Source organism: Lepisosteus platostomus, chromosome 3 (genome assembly GCF_059453375.1).
Source record: "Lepisosteus platostomus isolate fLepPlt1 chromosome 3, fLepPlt1.hap1, whole genome shotgun sequence".
Lineage (NCBI taxonomy): Eukaryota > Metazoa > Chordata > Actinopteri > Semionotiformes > Lepisosteidae > Lepisosteus > Lepisosteus platostomus.
The window spans coordinates 48,848,234-48,866,087 of NC_142613.1; the positions used below are offsets into that span (position 1 = coordinate 48,848,234).

The 17,854-nt window shown below is 38.3% G+C and overlaps 1 protein-coding gene across 1 annotated transcript; it reads right to left on the minus strand.

Moving 5' to 3' along the window:
* Positions 1-47: 47 nt before the first annotated feature.
* coq3 (coenzyme Q3 methyltransferase) lies at positions 48-15,018 on the minus strand. The gene is made up of 6 exons (XM_088625879.1): positions 14,705-15,018; positions 12,889-13,041; positions 8,805-8,904; positions 7,822-8,064; positions 2,854-3,013; positions 48-453 (listed from the first exon to the last, which is right to left on the minus strand). The coding sequence occupies exons 1-6, from the start codon at positions 14,914-14,916 to the stop codon at positions 275-277; spliced, it is 1,047 nt and encodes a 348-aa protein (XP_088482005.1). The 5' UTR covers positions 14,917-15,018; the 3' UTR covers positions 48-274.
* Positions 15,019-17,854: the final 2,836 nt, after the last annotated feature.

A 17,854-nucleotide genomic window follows, 5' to 3' on the forward strand; every position in this document is an offset into this window, starting at 1 on the left:
AGTACACAATTACACTCTAAATACACAGAATGAAAGAAGAAATGAAAACAAGCTAAATAATATATTTTATTCACAAAAGTGTCCTTACAAAGTACCTAGATACATGCAGAATGCTAACCACACTAAAGCAAATTCAAACCTGATTTTTTTTAGGGCTATTTTTATGTAAAGTGATTGACTGCTTACTGAGAACATTTTTTTGATGTCTCGATAAAAAAAATCAAAACTTTGCCTTCTCCACCATTATCAGCTATGAGTCGTAACCTCAGAGGTACTACTGGCTGTTATCCCACTGTTCCTGATCTTCTGACCTTTTTGTGAAATCGGACTGTGGTTGTTCTTTCTGCTTCACTGCATGAACTGCGTAGTTGAGAGATGTGCTCTTAGTCCAGCTCCATGAACCAGACACAGGGTTGTAGAGCATTCCATTAATAGATTCAACACAGAATCCATCTGCGACAGTGGCAAAAAAGAGAAAATAATTACTGTCAAAGGAACATTCATTAAGGAATTTTTAGATATATGTACAGTGAAAGGCTACACCCCCCTGAACGTTTTTCAGATTTTGTTGTTTCACTGCCTCAGAATTTCATGTGTTTAAAATGAGCATTTTTTCCTTTCATCTACTCTCCATACTCCACACTTTTAAGCAGAAGATGTTTTTTACTGGGGAAAAACTCCTGCATTAAAAATACAAAACTGAAATATCAAAACTGGATAAGTCTCCACCCCCTAAATTAATACTTGAAGGAAACGGGTTTGGCAGCAATTAGACCAGTAAGTCTGTTGGGATTGGTCTCTACCAACTTGGTTCACCTAGATTTGGCAATATTTGAGCATTCTTTTTTGAAAAACGGTTGAAGCTCTATTTAGTTCTTACTTATGCAAGTGGCATATTTCATTTTTTTATATCTGCTGACAAATAACTAATTTTGTCTTTAAAAAAACTTCTGTGTGAGCATGTGAGTTTACAATAAAAATAGAGATTGGAAAAAGATGTGTAAGTATCATATGTAATTCAGCAACTTTCAAAACTTTTTAAAGGGCCTGAACACTTTTGCAAGGCACTGTACACACAATATACATATAATAATGTGAACACTTTTATTACCATAACAGATATAGATACAATGTTGTACTTCTTTTAACTTTTATATCTCCGTGTCACTTTTGCATGTCCTGTATGTTCTGTGAAAACTTTCTAATATCCATGAAGACTGACATCTACCATTTTTCAATAACAGCTTAATATCCATCTCAGGGTACACATATATACAGGGAACAACTTATTATTAAATAGTAATAACAGCACATGACAACAAACCACTACAATCACCGGAAGGACAAGCAAACTTTACACAGATGGTACCTCAGGCCAAGATCAAACCCAGGACCTAAGAGCTGCAAGGCAGCAGCACTAACTGCCGTGCTACCACATCTTTGGGATAAAAGCCTCACACAAACAAATCCTGACACTTCTTGTGTAAGGTATAAAATATACAGTATATTAGATTCATCTACTGTAGGTACATAGGAGGAAACAAAAATGTATTCCACATCATTCAGAATCTAGGATACACCTTGAAAAGGAGTTCAGGAGGCAACTACTGTACTGCGAGGCTCCCTTCAGCAGACTGTATGGCAGACTACTCCAGCAAATCCCCTTCAAAACTATTCTTTTACAAAATTCACTTCCTTGACAGCTCAAGTAAACTTCAAATACTTGACATTTTAATCAGACCGGTTTCTTGGAACTTCTGACTTGGAATACTTGACTCAAATGCTATATTTATTGGATCTTCCTAAAAGTATTGTATCTTACACTTCTAGTTAAAACTACAGTACAGTACATGCAGAACATTTTGCATCTGTAGTGGAGTTTTCTTGTTAAATTATTGATAATTAGCTGGCAAGCTCAAAGTAGAGCTGAATCTACAAGGGAATCTTCTGGTAGTTTATCATCTTGATAGAAACTTGAGTACATAGCACTAATTATACTACTCCGTAATTTCCTTGAAACTGCAGACCTTTGCTGTTATACTGTATCTTCAAGACAGCATATTGTAGCCTTCCCTAAAGATTCATATGGACTACCTTAACTTAATTAAATTGTTCATGCAGTTTTATACCAGTTATAGTCTTTCTCCTACATTGTTATGGCTCCTAATCAAAGCACTGAGTTTTTCCATTCTCAGAGAGAAAATCAGAATGTTCTCTATTGTAGGAGAGAACCACACAGCACTATAGCAGGATTTAGCCTTCTGAATTGAAATAATACCACACACAACATAATCCTTGTAGTACTATATACTGTATGTTTTCTGTTCAAAACACTTTAAAATACTTGTAATAAAACCTGTCATTTAAGTTATTTCAATAAAAACCACTACATAAAGTGAATACATATTTACTACTTTAAAACAGATTAAACCATTTTACTATTGCTCTAGACAAATCATTTTCTTTGGTAACTTTCATTTTACCATTCTTTACATGGTGTATAGATTTGATAAACATTGTGTAGAAGCACTGTTTGACTGTCAGTCTCACTCTCTTTACTACAAAATATGTACAAGTAAAAACATATTTAGGATTTAAAAGAGAGGAACAAGAGAACTAACCAGAATAATCGGCAAAAGAGGAAACGCCTGAAGCTCATTTCTGGGGTATCTTCATTTTTATTTTCTCAAACCTGTAATATCCTCTGTTAAAACCACTTCAATAAAGTTTTAGATCTAAATTAGTATCTGAGTGAATGCCAACATTTCACACAGAGTGTGCTGACTTGGAAAAGTCTGATTTGTTTTGTTTGGGAAACCTACAGTAGGAAAACCAAGCTGCCGCAACACTCACTTGATTCAAGAAGTCGTTCCAGGTCCACGGGATTAATAAACTTCTCCCAGTCATGTGTTCCATTTGGTACAATCTTCAAAACCCTTTCAGCAACCACAATGCCTAACACATAGGACAGGTTGGTTTTGTTTATTGTAGTAATGAACAAAGATCCTCCTGGCTGTAAAATAATAAAATTATATATATTTATTAGATATAGCAGCTAACACTGCATATATTTGAGCAAATATGTCAGAATTAGGGACCAGAAAGTCATGACATATAGTGAAACAACATATAAGGGGGAAGTGTTTCCTTAAGAATAATGTAAAAATAAAGTATAAAAAAGCTGAGTGTGTGCTTTGCTTGTAGCTACCAAATACAGTACAGAGGGTCCCTGTTATACTGTAAGTCCAGGTAATGCTCCTAAATAATGCATCTTAAAGCGAGATAACTTAGAAAGGGGAATTAATTACAAAAGAAGTAATGTAATCAGCTTGAGACACATTTCCAACATACTGTAGAGCTCAGACACAGATATTTATACTGTATTTAATGTACCTTATACCATTATATAATGGATGGATGGATAACTACAGCGGTGTAAATAAATATAGCATTTGTGCTTTCTGGAATATATTTGTGACAAACATGAGTTTGTGTAATGCTAAAAAGAAGCCAGTAAAATGCTATTATTTTACTGGCTTCAGCAGGACACATTATCCAATCAAAAGAATAAGCTACTCGGCCATTTCTTTAAAAAAACAACTGGATGAGATGTTTGGATCAATTAACTACTAATTAACAAATGGGCTAGACAGGCTGAATGGCCTCCTCTTGTTTGGAACATTTCTTATGTTCTAGTAAATCTGGACTCTCTTTAAAACGAACTGAATCAAAATGGTAAAATGGCTTTGTCTACCTTCACTTCGGTGCTGAAAGTAAACTAATAAACTAATCCACATGCACAATTAGGAGACCATTTTACCAGCAGGATGAATGTGCAGGGCCTAGGGTGTCATCAGCATCTTCTCATTTTTAGACAAGACAAAACCACTTATTTGGGAGAAATCAAACAATTTCAGATTATATACTCTGAGAAGTGTTTGGTATATATTTTGCAATTTCCATTTACAGTTTGACCACCTCCTTGTTTTGTTAGTCTCTGTCCATGGGGATTTTGTTAAAGGCAACATTTCATTTCATTTGTTTCTCCCCTATTATTTAAATTAGCGTTCTGTCAGACTTCGGCTAGCAACAGATCCTATGTTAAGTAGATAGTTTCCTTCATGAGACATTTGGTGTCCACAATTCAGTTTGATTGCATCAGAGTGGGTCTCACAAAGTGTTTTGGATGTGACATTTCTGTGATGGAGCAGCACTGAGACAGCCTGAGATTTTACTGCCTTCAGGAAGCTACAGTACCAGCTGACATGAGTGTCATGCTGAATACAAATGAAAAATGCTCCACAGTCAGAAACAATCTTAAAATGATTCAATATTTTTTTAATTGTAGGCGGTTGGGAGGGAAATGATTGCAGAAGAATTAAAAGAGACAAGAAAAAACACGCTGCTATAAAAATATACAAGACAGAATACCAGAACTGACGGCTACCAATGGGGAAAAAAAATGACATGCCATTTTAGAAGCTATTAATAAAAAAGTTTAAAAACAATTCTGACATCAAGAACCAATTGATAAGTATCCCTTAATTATGATAAAATCTGGGTTATCAGAGAATAAAAAAGAGAATAAATGTTTTTTTACAAAATGAACCAATAACGATATTCCAAATCAAAGTAACAGTATTGACCTTCTAGCATTAAATGGAACATTTATGTTAAAATTATGATGTACAACTTTTTTGGTAGATTATACATTATACAATGTTCCCAGAATTCAATCAATCTACCTGACAGTCTATGGACTCTGGGAGGAAACCAGACCACCTGGACGAAACCCACAGGGATACAGGGAGAACACATAAACTTCACACAGATAGCACCCCAAGAACTGAACCAGGGCTCCAGTGCTGTGAGCCAGCAATGCTACTTACACTGCACTACCATGCTGCCCTAGTGTAATTCACTGGATTTAAATTACAGTTGAATATTTGAGTTAACACTTCAGTTGTCACCACATATACTTCTCACTCTTTCTCGTACAGCTATGTGGCATGTCATTCTTAGATGTATGTAATGATCTGAAATTGGAATTAGTTCAATGTTAGTGCCAGTGAATTATTTCACTGTTAGGCAGAGAGCACAACCTGATAATGGCCGCTGTTGTGTTGCTTGTCTCTTTGTTTAAAAAGACTGCTGTTTTCAGGTTCTAAGTTTAACCAATTTTATTCATTAATTGTGGGACACACCATACAAATGAAGGCTTTGAATTTTACTTTTTATTGCTTGAACACGGCTTTTTTCTTGCTTGATTTGATTGTGGCTGATCTTTGGGAAAGACAAGGTAATAGACTTACACATTCCTTCTGATTAGACTTATTGATACCCATTATTCCAAGAGCCACAAGCGATACAACTGGTTATATTTTCATAATGCCAAACAAACAGTGCTTCTGCTTTTTTGCTATCCTCAGACTTGCAGAGGAAAGGTCCCAGACACCCACAACTGGAAAGGGGGAATGAGTCCCATTTTCGCCCTGTGAGCTGTTAACAATGAATGAGGAAAACACTTCGGCATAAAACAACTGTCTTCCCAGGTTAGGGTCAACAGGCAGAAAAGGCAAACTAATCTGAATTCATAAGAAAATAACATATCAGTTTACATTACATCAGTTCTTAGGAAAACTGAATTCTTGCACTGTCAAATGAATTACAAAATGAGATGTTGGGGAACACAACGAATTGCACTCAAAAGAAACTGAGCTCATTTTGTGTTGCAAATATGAATTGGTACCAGGGCCGACTCGTCCATACAGGCAAACTAGGCGGTCGCCAAGTGAAATGGGGCGCCAAATTAGAGGGAAACAATAGCTTTTAAAAATCTGTTTAAAAAATGTGAAAGACTTGAAAAATACAAATAAAGCGACGAAGATGTTATTATTCCAATTAAGGTGTGTTAATAGGAAATGTGAATTACAATTAAATCCTGAGAATTTACTAATACGCTACATACGCTTACAGGACAGCAAAATACGTATTTCAATTTTCCGCAAGGGGGCACTGTACCGCTTCTGCTTTTCGCACTGCTGCCTGAATTAGAGCAGTGCGATCGCAATTTAAGGCATTTGAGATGTATAAATCCAGAATGTGGGTATCTTTAAGCGTTATTAAACTATTAGCTACATCAGGCTGTATAATTATTAACTTTATTTATTATATCTAGCCTACGTTTTAGAATTAAGGACTAAAATAAGCTTTTGTCATTTAATTGCTAGGATACATTTGATAAAATTGTTACGATTTAAGAGGTCACAAATTAAAAGAAAAACAATAGTAGAAACTGAGCTGTTTACTCAGCTGTGGGTGGGCTGTGTGAGACAAAGGATCTCCTACTCTGGTTAATCATAATTAAGCACAGAGAAAGAAAAACTCCCAACAACATGTGCAGGGCAGAGTTAGGCCAATACCTGCTGCTAAGAAACATACGGAAAAGAGCAATAAACTATTGTCTACATCTAAAAAGCAGTGACCAAAACTCCTACCGTCACAAGGCCCTGCTGAGCCAGCTGGTCCTGAGGCTCACTGGCCTGAGCCACACCGACACAAGCCAGCCCCAGGACAGCACTGCTAGAGCACCACAACTCAGAATCAACCTCATCACAGCACAGATCAAACAGCAATATCTCACACACTGGGACACACACACACAAAAACAGCATAAACTGGAATGCTACAGAACCCTAAACAGCTGAAAATCTGAACAGGGTAAGAAACTGCATGCCTACGTTGATGCAGCTACAGTACCTATGTGAACTACTTCAAATTATTTCTCCTGAAGAAGGCTCCACAGCCGAAACGTTGTGTTTCTTTTCTTGTTTTCAGCATGGAATAAACCTTTACTTGTTCCTTTGCTACCTCGAACTATACCCACTATGAGTATTTCTGTGACATTTCAGGATTAAATATTTAACTTTTAATTTAGTCAGGTTCCTTAGCTAGTGGGGAGTGTAGTTTCTCAAAGCTAAAATTAATGAAAACATATTTGGTTCAGTGGTTAACATTGCTGGTTCAATTCTGTTAGCTGCTAAATGCGTGGCGTTTGTATGTTCTTCTTCTGTATGCGTTGTTTCCTTCAGGTGTTCGGTTTTCTCCCACAGTCCAAAGACATACTAATGGGTTAATTGCCCCTGTCGTGAGAGTGTGTCTGTGAAGGACTGGCGTCCTGTCCAGGGTGTATCCCACCCTGTAACCATCTCTTGCCTGGATAAGCTCTGGCTCCCCTGCTACCCTGAACTGGAAGGAGTGGTTAGAAAATGGATGGATGAATATTTGCATTCAACAATACTTGTAGGTGAGAGATTATTGCTGGACTTGCCACCATGTCAGCAGAACATGAAATCCTGGTCTGGAAAATCGGACCTAAAAAACTAGGGACTGAGTTTACAAAAGGTAAAACACAAAGAACGGTTTCTTGGTATTTCAGTATATCATTCAGATGGACTCTGTATGCCTGTAAAAGACTTCTATTTGGACAGTGACTGCATAGCACCAGCACTATTTCTCCTGAGCTTAATCTCACTAAACAAGATGTCAGTTATGACAAGACATTTCACACTGGATAACAGGCATCTGGCGTAACAATACCCATTTATCACAGATGAATTCTAATCTTTGTGACAAACACACATTTCTGTAAAATCGCTGCAATGAGAAACAAGTGAATAAGTAGGTATTTTGACGACAGTTGTTGGCTAAGCCTGATTTGTTTGGATCCATTCTCATTCCATTTTGAGTTATGTACTTGAATGTGTATACACAAAGAGTAAGTTAAGAGAAGCATCGTTAACGTGTGATGATCTCACCCACCTTCAAAACATCCAGACAACATTTTATAAAGGTCTCCAGGTCATTCACATGTTCCACCACTTCCGACGCTACAACCGCATCAAACACCTGTCTCGATTCCTCAGCGATGTCTTCCAGCGAACAGGCCCTGTACTGGACCTGCTTGCTCAACACAGGTTCGAAAGACTTGTGCAGCTCCGCAGTTTGGATGCTGTCCTCTAAGGGATCAGTTCCCACGACTGAAGCCCCAAGTCTCCCCAGGGGCTAAAGAAAAGGCATTTCAAGCACTTTAGGAAAAGCTCAACATTAATTCAGAGATTTGTGAGAGATATTAAAAGAGACTTATGTTCTCTCAAGCTTTGAAATCTTAGGAAGCATTTTACACAACCAGCAGGCTTCTTATTAATAGTCTTTTCATAACAGATTTATGTCCTAGTGACACAAAGAGCTCCAAAAGTTACTTTTCCTGCCTGGTGGGAAATGGTTAAAAACACCTTTTTAGAAAGTGCCATAACAGATGAAGGCCACAAATTAGAAACATCTCCAATCAGAAGTCATCTCCAATTTTGTAGAGCTGAACAGTTATGACGTTATGTCTTATAATGATGCTATTTATTTCTGATGTTAGACAATAAGCTCTTCTGACAGACGATTAAAGGCACATAGAAAGTTTAAGTATTTGATTAGACCTGATACTGTCAGGTTCAATAATGCAACTCTGCTGGCAAGACTTCAGTAAAATAAAACTCAACGTATTCTAAAGCCATGGTGTTATTTTTATAAAAAAAAGAAAAAAGCTCACAGCTCACAAACTAGCCAGGAAAACCAAAAATTATAAACAACATCTCTTTAATACTCATTTTAATTTAATGTAAATCACAGATTTCTAATGTGTTTTGGCTTCCAGTTTACTATATGAGAAATACCTATACAGAATATATGTGATTGTTCTTAAAATTGATACTCCTCAAAGTGTGAAACAGTAATGAAATCAATACATTTACCTCACTCAGCAGGCCTCCTCCACAACCAACATCTAGTATTTTAAAGCCAGATAAAGGACATCCCAGTTTTCGACCACCACTTAAATTCAACAGATTATCCCTAGAGGAAAAGGAGAGTGGGTTACAGTACATAGAATATACTTCACCCTTTAATTCAAGGTAGGAAACAATCAAATGTTGTAAAATACCAAGTTACTTGTTGTAGATAAAGTGATTCATTAAAACACTCCCAGTCAATGAAGAGATTTCTCCTCCAGCTGCTACCAGGCACGGTATTATGAAGAAGTATTATGTCGTGTAAGCATCTTTTTAACTGTAATAATCCAATTTCTGTGGAAGGCTGATCTGACCTCAAAAAGGACTCCTGTCCTTTCTCATCACAGGACCGAGGACTCGTCCAGGGGTGGCCTGAAGGAACGGTGAGTCCAGACAGTCACACCTTCCTGCTCTCTCTCCCGATCATCTCCCAGCTGCCCTCACTCCCCTGCCCCGCCCTGCCCGCCATCCTCCATCCTCCGTGCTGGAGGCTGCAGCTTCCGCCTGCTCGTTCTGGGACTGGCGCTAGCAACCCGCCTCCCCCGGCAGCAGAGACGAGAGCTCCCAGCAGGCTGCAGGGCACGACTGGAGCTCATTCCCCCTCTCAGCTAGAACTGGTTTCATCACCTGCCTGTCTTTCCCTACTGCAGTTGATTTATCCCTGCTTTGCTGTGCCTTTTAGATTCCAGAGGTTAAAAGAAGGGGGAAAAAATGTTGAAACCTCATTCATTAATACCCCAGAACCGATTAAAAAAAACAGTTTTCAAGAACTCTTGGGAATTTTGCTTAATCATCCCAAGTTGTCTTCCGATATCTGCCGAAGAATACAAATCGGCCAGAGAAATTAAATACCACAGACTACTATAAACTGGACAGAAGCTGAAGCCAAAATAAGCGTTTCCACAAATACAGACAACAGAAATGGATAAAAAAGTAGTGGCACATTGATACTTGTAGGTGTTGAAAAATCATGAAAAAAGGCTTTTTTAATGCTTTCTGCTCGAAAACAGGAAAAGACACTTTTATGTTCCAATAGAGTATTAATTTTATGAGTTTTGATTATATTAAGAGAAATAAGGAACCTAAGAAAACTTTATAAACAAGAGGAGGCCATTCACCCCATCTAATTAGAGAATCTATCTTGCAAGATAGATTGAAAGATCTCAACTGGCTGTTTCTTGTAGTGAGCTAAGGCTGACAACATGGCTGGACAAACTGTTCCAGAGTCCAACAGTGTGTGAAAAACACAGTGCCCCCTCCACTCCCCCTTAGTTTCACCGTTGTCTGGGCTAAAAGGACTGAAAAGTTTAATTAGTTCCCCGCACAGTCTTTTCTGTTCGAGACTACTTCTGGGACATCGGTTCAGTATGAGTGTAGGACAACCCTCCATTAAGCTCAGGGGTGTCAGGTTGCTCTACACAGAAGTGAACCCAGCAAAGCTGCATTTTGGCAACTGCAATTGGACACATTAGTAGAAATGGGGTCTTACTAGCTCACTGTACAATTTTATCATGACATTACTTGATGTAAATTCTTTTGTTTAAAACTATATCGCCTTTTTCGCATTTTTACTGCTTCCTCACATTGCAATATTGAAATATGAAAATTATGTGTCTACATTAATACCTAGTCTAAGACTTTCGTATAAGTAAGCTCTAAGAGCTTTTTTTCTGTTTTATATTTTAGTTTGTTTTTACTACCTACATGCAACATCCTGCATTTCGTCTCATTTGGTCCAAGCCTTTATGAACTTCTTTTGATTAGTGTTTGCTAGTACTCCTATTATGCCATCATCTGAAAACATGACTAATATATTAACTATACCAGCAACTAGATCACTGATATACGTTAAGAGCAGCAGTGGTCCTCATACTGATTCCTGTGTACTCTACGAATCACACCACCCCAATGTGAGCACTTACCATTTATCAGTACTCTGTAACCTGTCCATTAGCCAGTTTTCATACCAAAGTACTTTGAATGTTTACCACTGGAATTTTGAGAATCAATCTTTTATGGGGAACTTTATCAAAACCCTTCATATATGATATAATATGCCCTTTTTTATACTTTCATGCTGTTATCTGTTCACACTCTAACATGTTTGTAATGCAAGGTCTTCCTTTTCTAAATTCTGTCAATTATCCACTAGAGTCCTACTACCATACACATACACAAGATCCTTCAGTTGACTTCTAATTACCATCTCAAATATCATACTTGTTATAGACCAGTACGTCTATAATTGCTTGGTTCAGCTGTGCTGCTTGGTTCAGTGTGGGCACTACATTAGCAAGTGAATAGTCAATGGGTATTAAAAGCCTGCCCTGATTGACTGTTGAGAGAGTTTTGTTAATGGCTCCCAAAGTACATTTCCCTAAGTACACTTGGTTAGAATACCAGCGGACACAGTAGATTTGCTTATTTGCTTATTTAAGTACCTCTAGTACCTGAAAATTTTTTGCCTCTTCTACAAAAATATTTTTTGGATATTGGCAAAGTCATTGACACAAAGCCAATCCAGGTGACGTCTTTATCACAGTTAAGCATAGTTAAATTACACAGTATTCAGGTTAATCACAAATCAGAGGTCACAAGTGAAAACTACATTGAGATGCACGTACAGTAAGGAATTGAAAGCAATGTACTTACTACAGATGATCCTATGGTTAGTATAGAGCTTAGTGCTGAACTTGTACACTCTGTAGATACCAATTGCAACGAACATGGCTGCTGAAATTAGTCCCCAGTTCTGTACTAAGAATGTTCTCAATTGCAGCAAACCCAAAGTAACAGCTGCTGCCCTCGAGGCTAAAGTTTGAGAGTAAGTACAACTCTAAGTATAGACTGAGCACTTTACAATACATGCTAAGCAGAACACAGGACTGCAAGGGGAAGTTTCCAATGCAATACCAGCTCATTATGCTGAAATAATATTGTCACTACAAAATGATTCTAGGCACTTGTCACTGAAAATTTAATATTAAAATAAAATTGCATTCCAGCCACAATACAATGGATCTACAGTACGTCCCATGTTCTAATCATGAAGGAAGGTGTTATCAGTCTTGCTACTGCACATAGAGCCTGTAGTATGCAATTGTGAGTTTTGAGATATGTATTGACATAAATATTCTGTGGAGGGAAGAGAAATTAAATTAAAATAAATACATACAAGTATAAGTAAACAGGCTTCGATTCTTATGTGCGTTCAGTCAAATCAGGGTGTCACTTGGGTCTATTTTCTACTATCATTTATTATGTATAGAGTCCATACTGATGGTTCTTGGAAGGTATATTGAGAAAGAGGGGTACAGTAGGCAAAATTTCTTATTTTATGGTGTTAAATGTAAGGTTATATTAGAAAACACTGCTAATATTTGTTTTTCACACTTTCATTATTTAAGTTCTTCACAACACTACCCCTTCGTTTTCCTGTGGCATTATTATCAGGAAATGATAATAATGGTGTGGAAACCACTCCAATAATAATGGTGTGGAAACAGCCAGTGTGCTTAATGTCTTGGAGATGGAACAGGTAGTTTATACCAGTCCATAGCAAGGTTGTGGAGGCATGCAAAAAGCACAATGATGCAGCTAGCTTTTACCGGACTGGTACACAAACCAAATGAGAGACAAAACTCTGCTTTAACATTTCCAAAGGCTCTCTCAACGTGGGATCTTGCTGTTTTATACCTGTTAGATCACAGTTCTGTATGATGTGTGTAGGGATGTAATGACAGCGGTGACTTTGAGACCAGCACTGTAAACAGTGCCCTTGTGTACATTATGGTATAGCCATCATAACAAAATAAAGAATTAGACAAAAACTACAGGGTTAATCCCTTAGCACCAACTGACAATGGGATCAGCTGGTCTGCCACTCTTGGTACACAATTGTTTTTGTTACAAGTGATGCAGATGATCCTGAGATAGTACCATACAACTCTGTACTAAATCCGCAAGTTCACTGGAATTGATTCTGTGTAAGAGCATTACATCTGACACATTCCTCATAGTACAATAAAAAATCAGCTGTTAGTATTACCTTATAAAGGGGACTCTCAGGTCATTCATAGCATGAAGTGCTGCAAACTCCCCCTGTTCATTCCACCATTTGCTGGCAAGGGACTGGAATTTCTTCATTTCGTCTGGGTCCAGTGTCGTCTGTGTTGCTGACATCATTCTTGTGATTGAAGGCCTGGAATAACAGAAAAGACATCAGGGGGCCAATATCTGTCTAACACTAACATCAATCTATCCATCCATTTTCCAGCTGCTTCATCCAATTCAGGGTTGCGGGAGAAGAGGAGCCTACAGTAGCTCGACAAGCAACCAGCACACGGCAGTGTACACCCTGGTTGAGATGAAAGTCCATCGCAGGACACACACAAACATAGACACGCACACACTCAACACCAGGGCTAATTCACCCAGAAGCAAATTAACCTCGCAATATGTTTTTTGGACTGTGGGAGGAAACTGGAGCGTCCAGAAAAAAAACTCATGAACACGGAGAGAACATACAAACTCCACACAAACAGAACCCCAGATTTGTAATTAATAATAATTAATAATTGCTTACACTTACAGTATATAGCGCTTTTCTGGACACTCCACTCAAAGCGCTTTACAGGTAATGGGGGACTCCCCTCCACCACCACCAATGTGCAGCCCCACCTGGATGATGCGACGGCAGCCATAGTGCACCAGAACGCTCACCACACATCAGATATCAGTGGGGAGGAGAGCAGAGTAATGAAGCCAGTTCATAGATGGGGATTATTAGGAGGCCATGATTGGTAAGGGCCAATGGGGAATTTGGCCAGGATGTCGGGGTTACACCCCTACTCTTTTCGAGAAACGCCCTGGGATTTTTTTTAATGACCACAGAGAGTCAGGATCTCAGTTTTACGTCTCATCTGAAGGACGGCACCTTTTCAAAGTTTAGTGTCCCCATCACTATACTGGGGCATTAGGACCCACATGGACCACAGGGTGAGCGCCCCCTGCTGGCCCCACTAACACCTCTTCCAGCAGCAACCATAGTTTTTCCCAGGAGGTCTCCCATCCAGGTATTTGCCAGGCTCACATCTGCTGAGCTTCAGTGGGCTGCCAGTTGTGAGTTGCAGGGTGATATGGCTGCTGTCCATACTACTATTGTATATACATATACAGTATATGCATTTATTGTACTGTGTATATATATATAATATATAAATACAGTATCTAAGATGTGAAAAAGACTTTTGTCTATATGTTGATGCTTCTGTTACATCTTCTAGACAATGTTGGGGAAACGGTAAAAAAGGTTAACAGATAGTTAAAAGTGTAAAATTTAAATAATAGAATATTATTCAAAGCCCAAGGATTATATTGTATATAATTTCAGTCACAGTATAAAATATATTGTTGCTCACACCTGCTTAGCTTCAGTGGGTTGCCAGTTGTGAGTTGCAGGGTGATATGGCTGCTGGCTAGTTGAACCTGGGGCCCCAGCGCTACAAGGCAGTAATGCTAACCACATTATCTTTTACTTTTAACTTGCAAGGAATAGTGTATTTTATATTATAAAAAACGGTTGTCCTAGTTCAGTATGAAATAATTTGGGAAATATTTAACTTGTAAAAAGATCTTTTAAGTCTATACAGAATAAAAAGATAACATTCTTTTAAGATCCTACGACAGGAAAAACGAAATAAATACAGTATGTGCTTAAGGATCACGAGTAAATACGTGGCACAGTGTTTTGCTTACTGTGTAGTACACAGGCTTGTCGTTTAATAATGAAGACACTGTGTACGGGCTATAAATATTGTAACAGTTCAGATCACTAGCTCAGGATCTTGTAGATGTGCGCTTACCTCATTCTGCAGGAGACAGGAGTGAACACAGGAGCACCTGACGCTTGACATTTTGTATAATTTATCTGGTTTTCATTCCCAGCACTCAAAAAGAACAGCGCCCGAGCAGACACAACTGCAGGCGTCAAGGCTAAACGGCTTAAGAGACACCTATACTCTGATTTTGTTTCAAAGCCCAGTCTGAAAATTACAGGTACAATATTTTTTGACATTTTTAAAAATAAAATATGAAGAGCCTTTTAGTCACATTAGCTCAAAAAAGTTAATGTGACCTACGTTGACCACTTTGTTTAGATACCGTGTGGAAACTGTACAACTGATCACATTAGTTCCTACCTGTGAACAACGGCACAGTTGATGCCAAATATCGTTATGCCGTTCACATCATTGGCAGTAGTTCTAGTTAATATTTTTCTAAGTTCTTTCCAATCTTGAATGTAAATCATATAAAAAGGGTCTTGGGGACAAAAAGGGTAAAAAACGTATTTTAGCAACAAAGTTTAACTTCGTACATTCATTGCAAGCTAACAAAATCAGCTTGTGGAGGTTAAAACTCCTAAATAGTTTATTAAATACCCGTTTAAAAATAATGTAGTAACCTGTGATTATTGTTTAGAATACTGCGAACTAACACTTTTATTAAATATATATGTATTTTCTCGTTAAAAATCCTTTCAAAACCAGTACAAAATAACTGGTTCATATTGGATGGAAGTGCCGATTAGAAGTGAAGTATTGAGTTTTTTTTTTTGCCAGTCTTTTAAGTAAAAGGTTGCAGTTTGGAGATTATGTCAGCAGACGAGTATCAATGCATACATATTTCTCAGTTGATTTTCAAGAGTGTCTAAGATCCTCAAGGTGTATTTTTCCTATGGGTTATGTTGTATTGTCTCCCATGAGCAGCGATAGATTTTCATTTTTCAGTAGCTAGTTGGTCGCAGGATTTCATCCAGCCGTTTTTATAGCCGGTGTGTAAACGTTATCCACATAGCGGGGCAGCTTGTTCCCTGCTGTCATAAATCTCCTATTCTCTGTGTTAAATGCATTTCCACACAGTTTCTACTTCTGTCAGTGCTTTTGAAGAGTATAATAATAATGATAATTACAGCTTACACTCTGGACACTCCATTCAAAGCGCTTTACAGGTAATGGGGAATCCCCTCCATCACCACCAATGTGCAGCCCCACCTGGACGATGCGACGGCAGCCATAGTGCGCCAGAACGCTCACCACAGATCAGCTATCAGTGGGGAGGAGGAGTAATGAAACCAATTATCAGGAGGCCATGATTGGTAAAGCCAATGTGAAATTTGTCCAGGACGCCGGGGTTACACCCCTACAGCCCTGAGATTTTTAATGACCACAGAGAGTCAGGATCTCGGTTTTACGTCTCATCCGAAGGACGGCACCTTTTCAAAGTTTAGTGTCCCCATCACTATACTGGGGCATTAGGACCCACATAGACCCCAGGGTGAGCGCCCCCTGCTGGCCCCACTAACACCTCTTCCAGCAGCAACCTTAGTTTTTACCAGGAGGTCTTTCATCCCAGTACTGACCAGACTCATATTTGCTTAGCTTCAGTAGGCTACTAGTTGTGAGTTGTGAGGTGATATGGATGCTGGCTTAATATGAATGTATAATTGTATGAAGTCCCCCTGTAATCTTTAGTATTTCAGCTTGTTAATATAAAAACATTATTTTTAATCCATGTAATCATCTGGTTGCGATTGTCTGAACTAATTCCAGTACAACAATGAACAATACAACAGATTATTGTGTTAGTGACCAGATTGTACACAATATTATGTTTTTACCGTGCAATGTACAATTTTAACACAACATCTCCTGATTGTAATTGTTTTTAACAATTTATCCTCACATTTTTTCTTTTCTACTTTCCTACAATGTATATGTCTATAGATACACCTACTGTACGAAGTCTTTCTCTAAATTCGTGTCCTTAAACTCAGTGATTCCCATTATAATGTTTTTTACCTGCATGGAACACCCAGCATTTATCTACACTATAAGCCATCTGCCAGGTATTTATCCAGTCTTGAATTTGTTCCAAGTCTCTTTTAAATTGCTTTTAGACCTTTTATGTTTGTGAGTTCTTCTAGTTTGGTGTCATCTGCATGTTTACCTAGTTTACTAGATATACAATAATCTTGATCATTGATATAAAATAGAGTTGTGAGAGAGAAAGGCATGTTTAGAAAGCTGTTTGGATTTGAAATTCTGAGAAAAGTAGTGGTCTTAATACAGATGCCTGAGGTACACATTATTTTCTGTCCATTAATTCATAAACCCAGCACACACATCTCAAGAACTGACTGCATTCGGTTCAGTTTTTTTCCATTCTTCTTACTAGGGCACAACATTCATAATTCTCCAGCCCATGCATCTTGAGTGACAGCTGGGATTTACATCAATGGCTTCTGAACAACATTTTTCATTTGGAAACAATTCCTAAAATACCACAGGAATCTGGGGATTTATTAATCTAAAGTGCTTCTACTGCATGAAAGACTTCTACCTGTTTTCTTGCCATTGGCATAAAAAGACTTGCCATGCCAATACAGTTGAATAAAAATCTGTCTTCACTTCCTGAGGAATGTGGTTGACTTCTTTAGTAAATACCTGAATGAAATATTCATTGAGTACATCACCCATTTCTATGTTGTCACATGAACAACAGCTCCTTTGCCAGGAGTCTTGTCATGTCAAGTGGGAGTATAGTTATTCAGATTCCATTCCGCGTACTGTATAGTGACACAAATAGTAAATAGTTATTAATTCTGTTCCCCAAATTCCCACATCCTTTGCAGGTGGGACATTATGTGTAGAAAGTTTAAAAAGACCACGCTGTCCGCAATTCCTGTGTTATCAGGAACACTGCACCTTAATGGAACACGGTACTGCAATTGAACGTTTTTCATGTCTTGGCCAATGACTTCAAACCCTGCAACCACACAAAGTGGAATGAGGAAGTGCGGGCAGACTCCTCTGACCTACCCACTCACCATTGAGCCATTCATCCTTTAAAACATCTGGTAATACATAGCTGTGTCCATTGGAGAAAAGGCTCATGGCTCATTGACAACACCATGAGCCTAGAAACACCTAGAAAGCCACAGGTGCTTCAGCCAC

Excerpts from the sequence above, each read along its gene's own strand:
- coq3 (XM_088625879.1), bottom strand. The coding sequence starts at position 14,916 with ATGTCAAAAAATATTGTACCTGTAATTTTCAGACTGGGCTTTGAAACA. Across the intron at positions 13,042-14,704 it reads CCTGTCTCCTGCAGAATGAG|GCCTTCAATCACAAGAATGA; the intron begins GTAAGCGCACAT and ends CTGTTATTCCAG. Across the intron at positions 8,905-12,888 it reads CTGAGAGTCCCCTTTATAAG|GGATAATCTGTTGAATTTAA; the intron begins GTAATACTAACA and ends CTTTTCCTCTAG.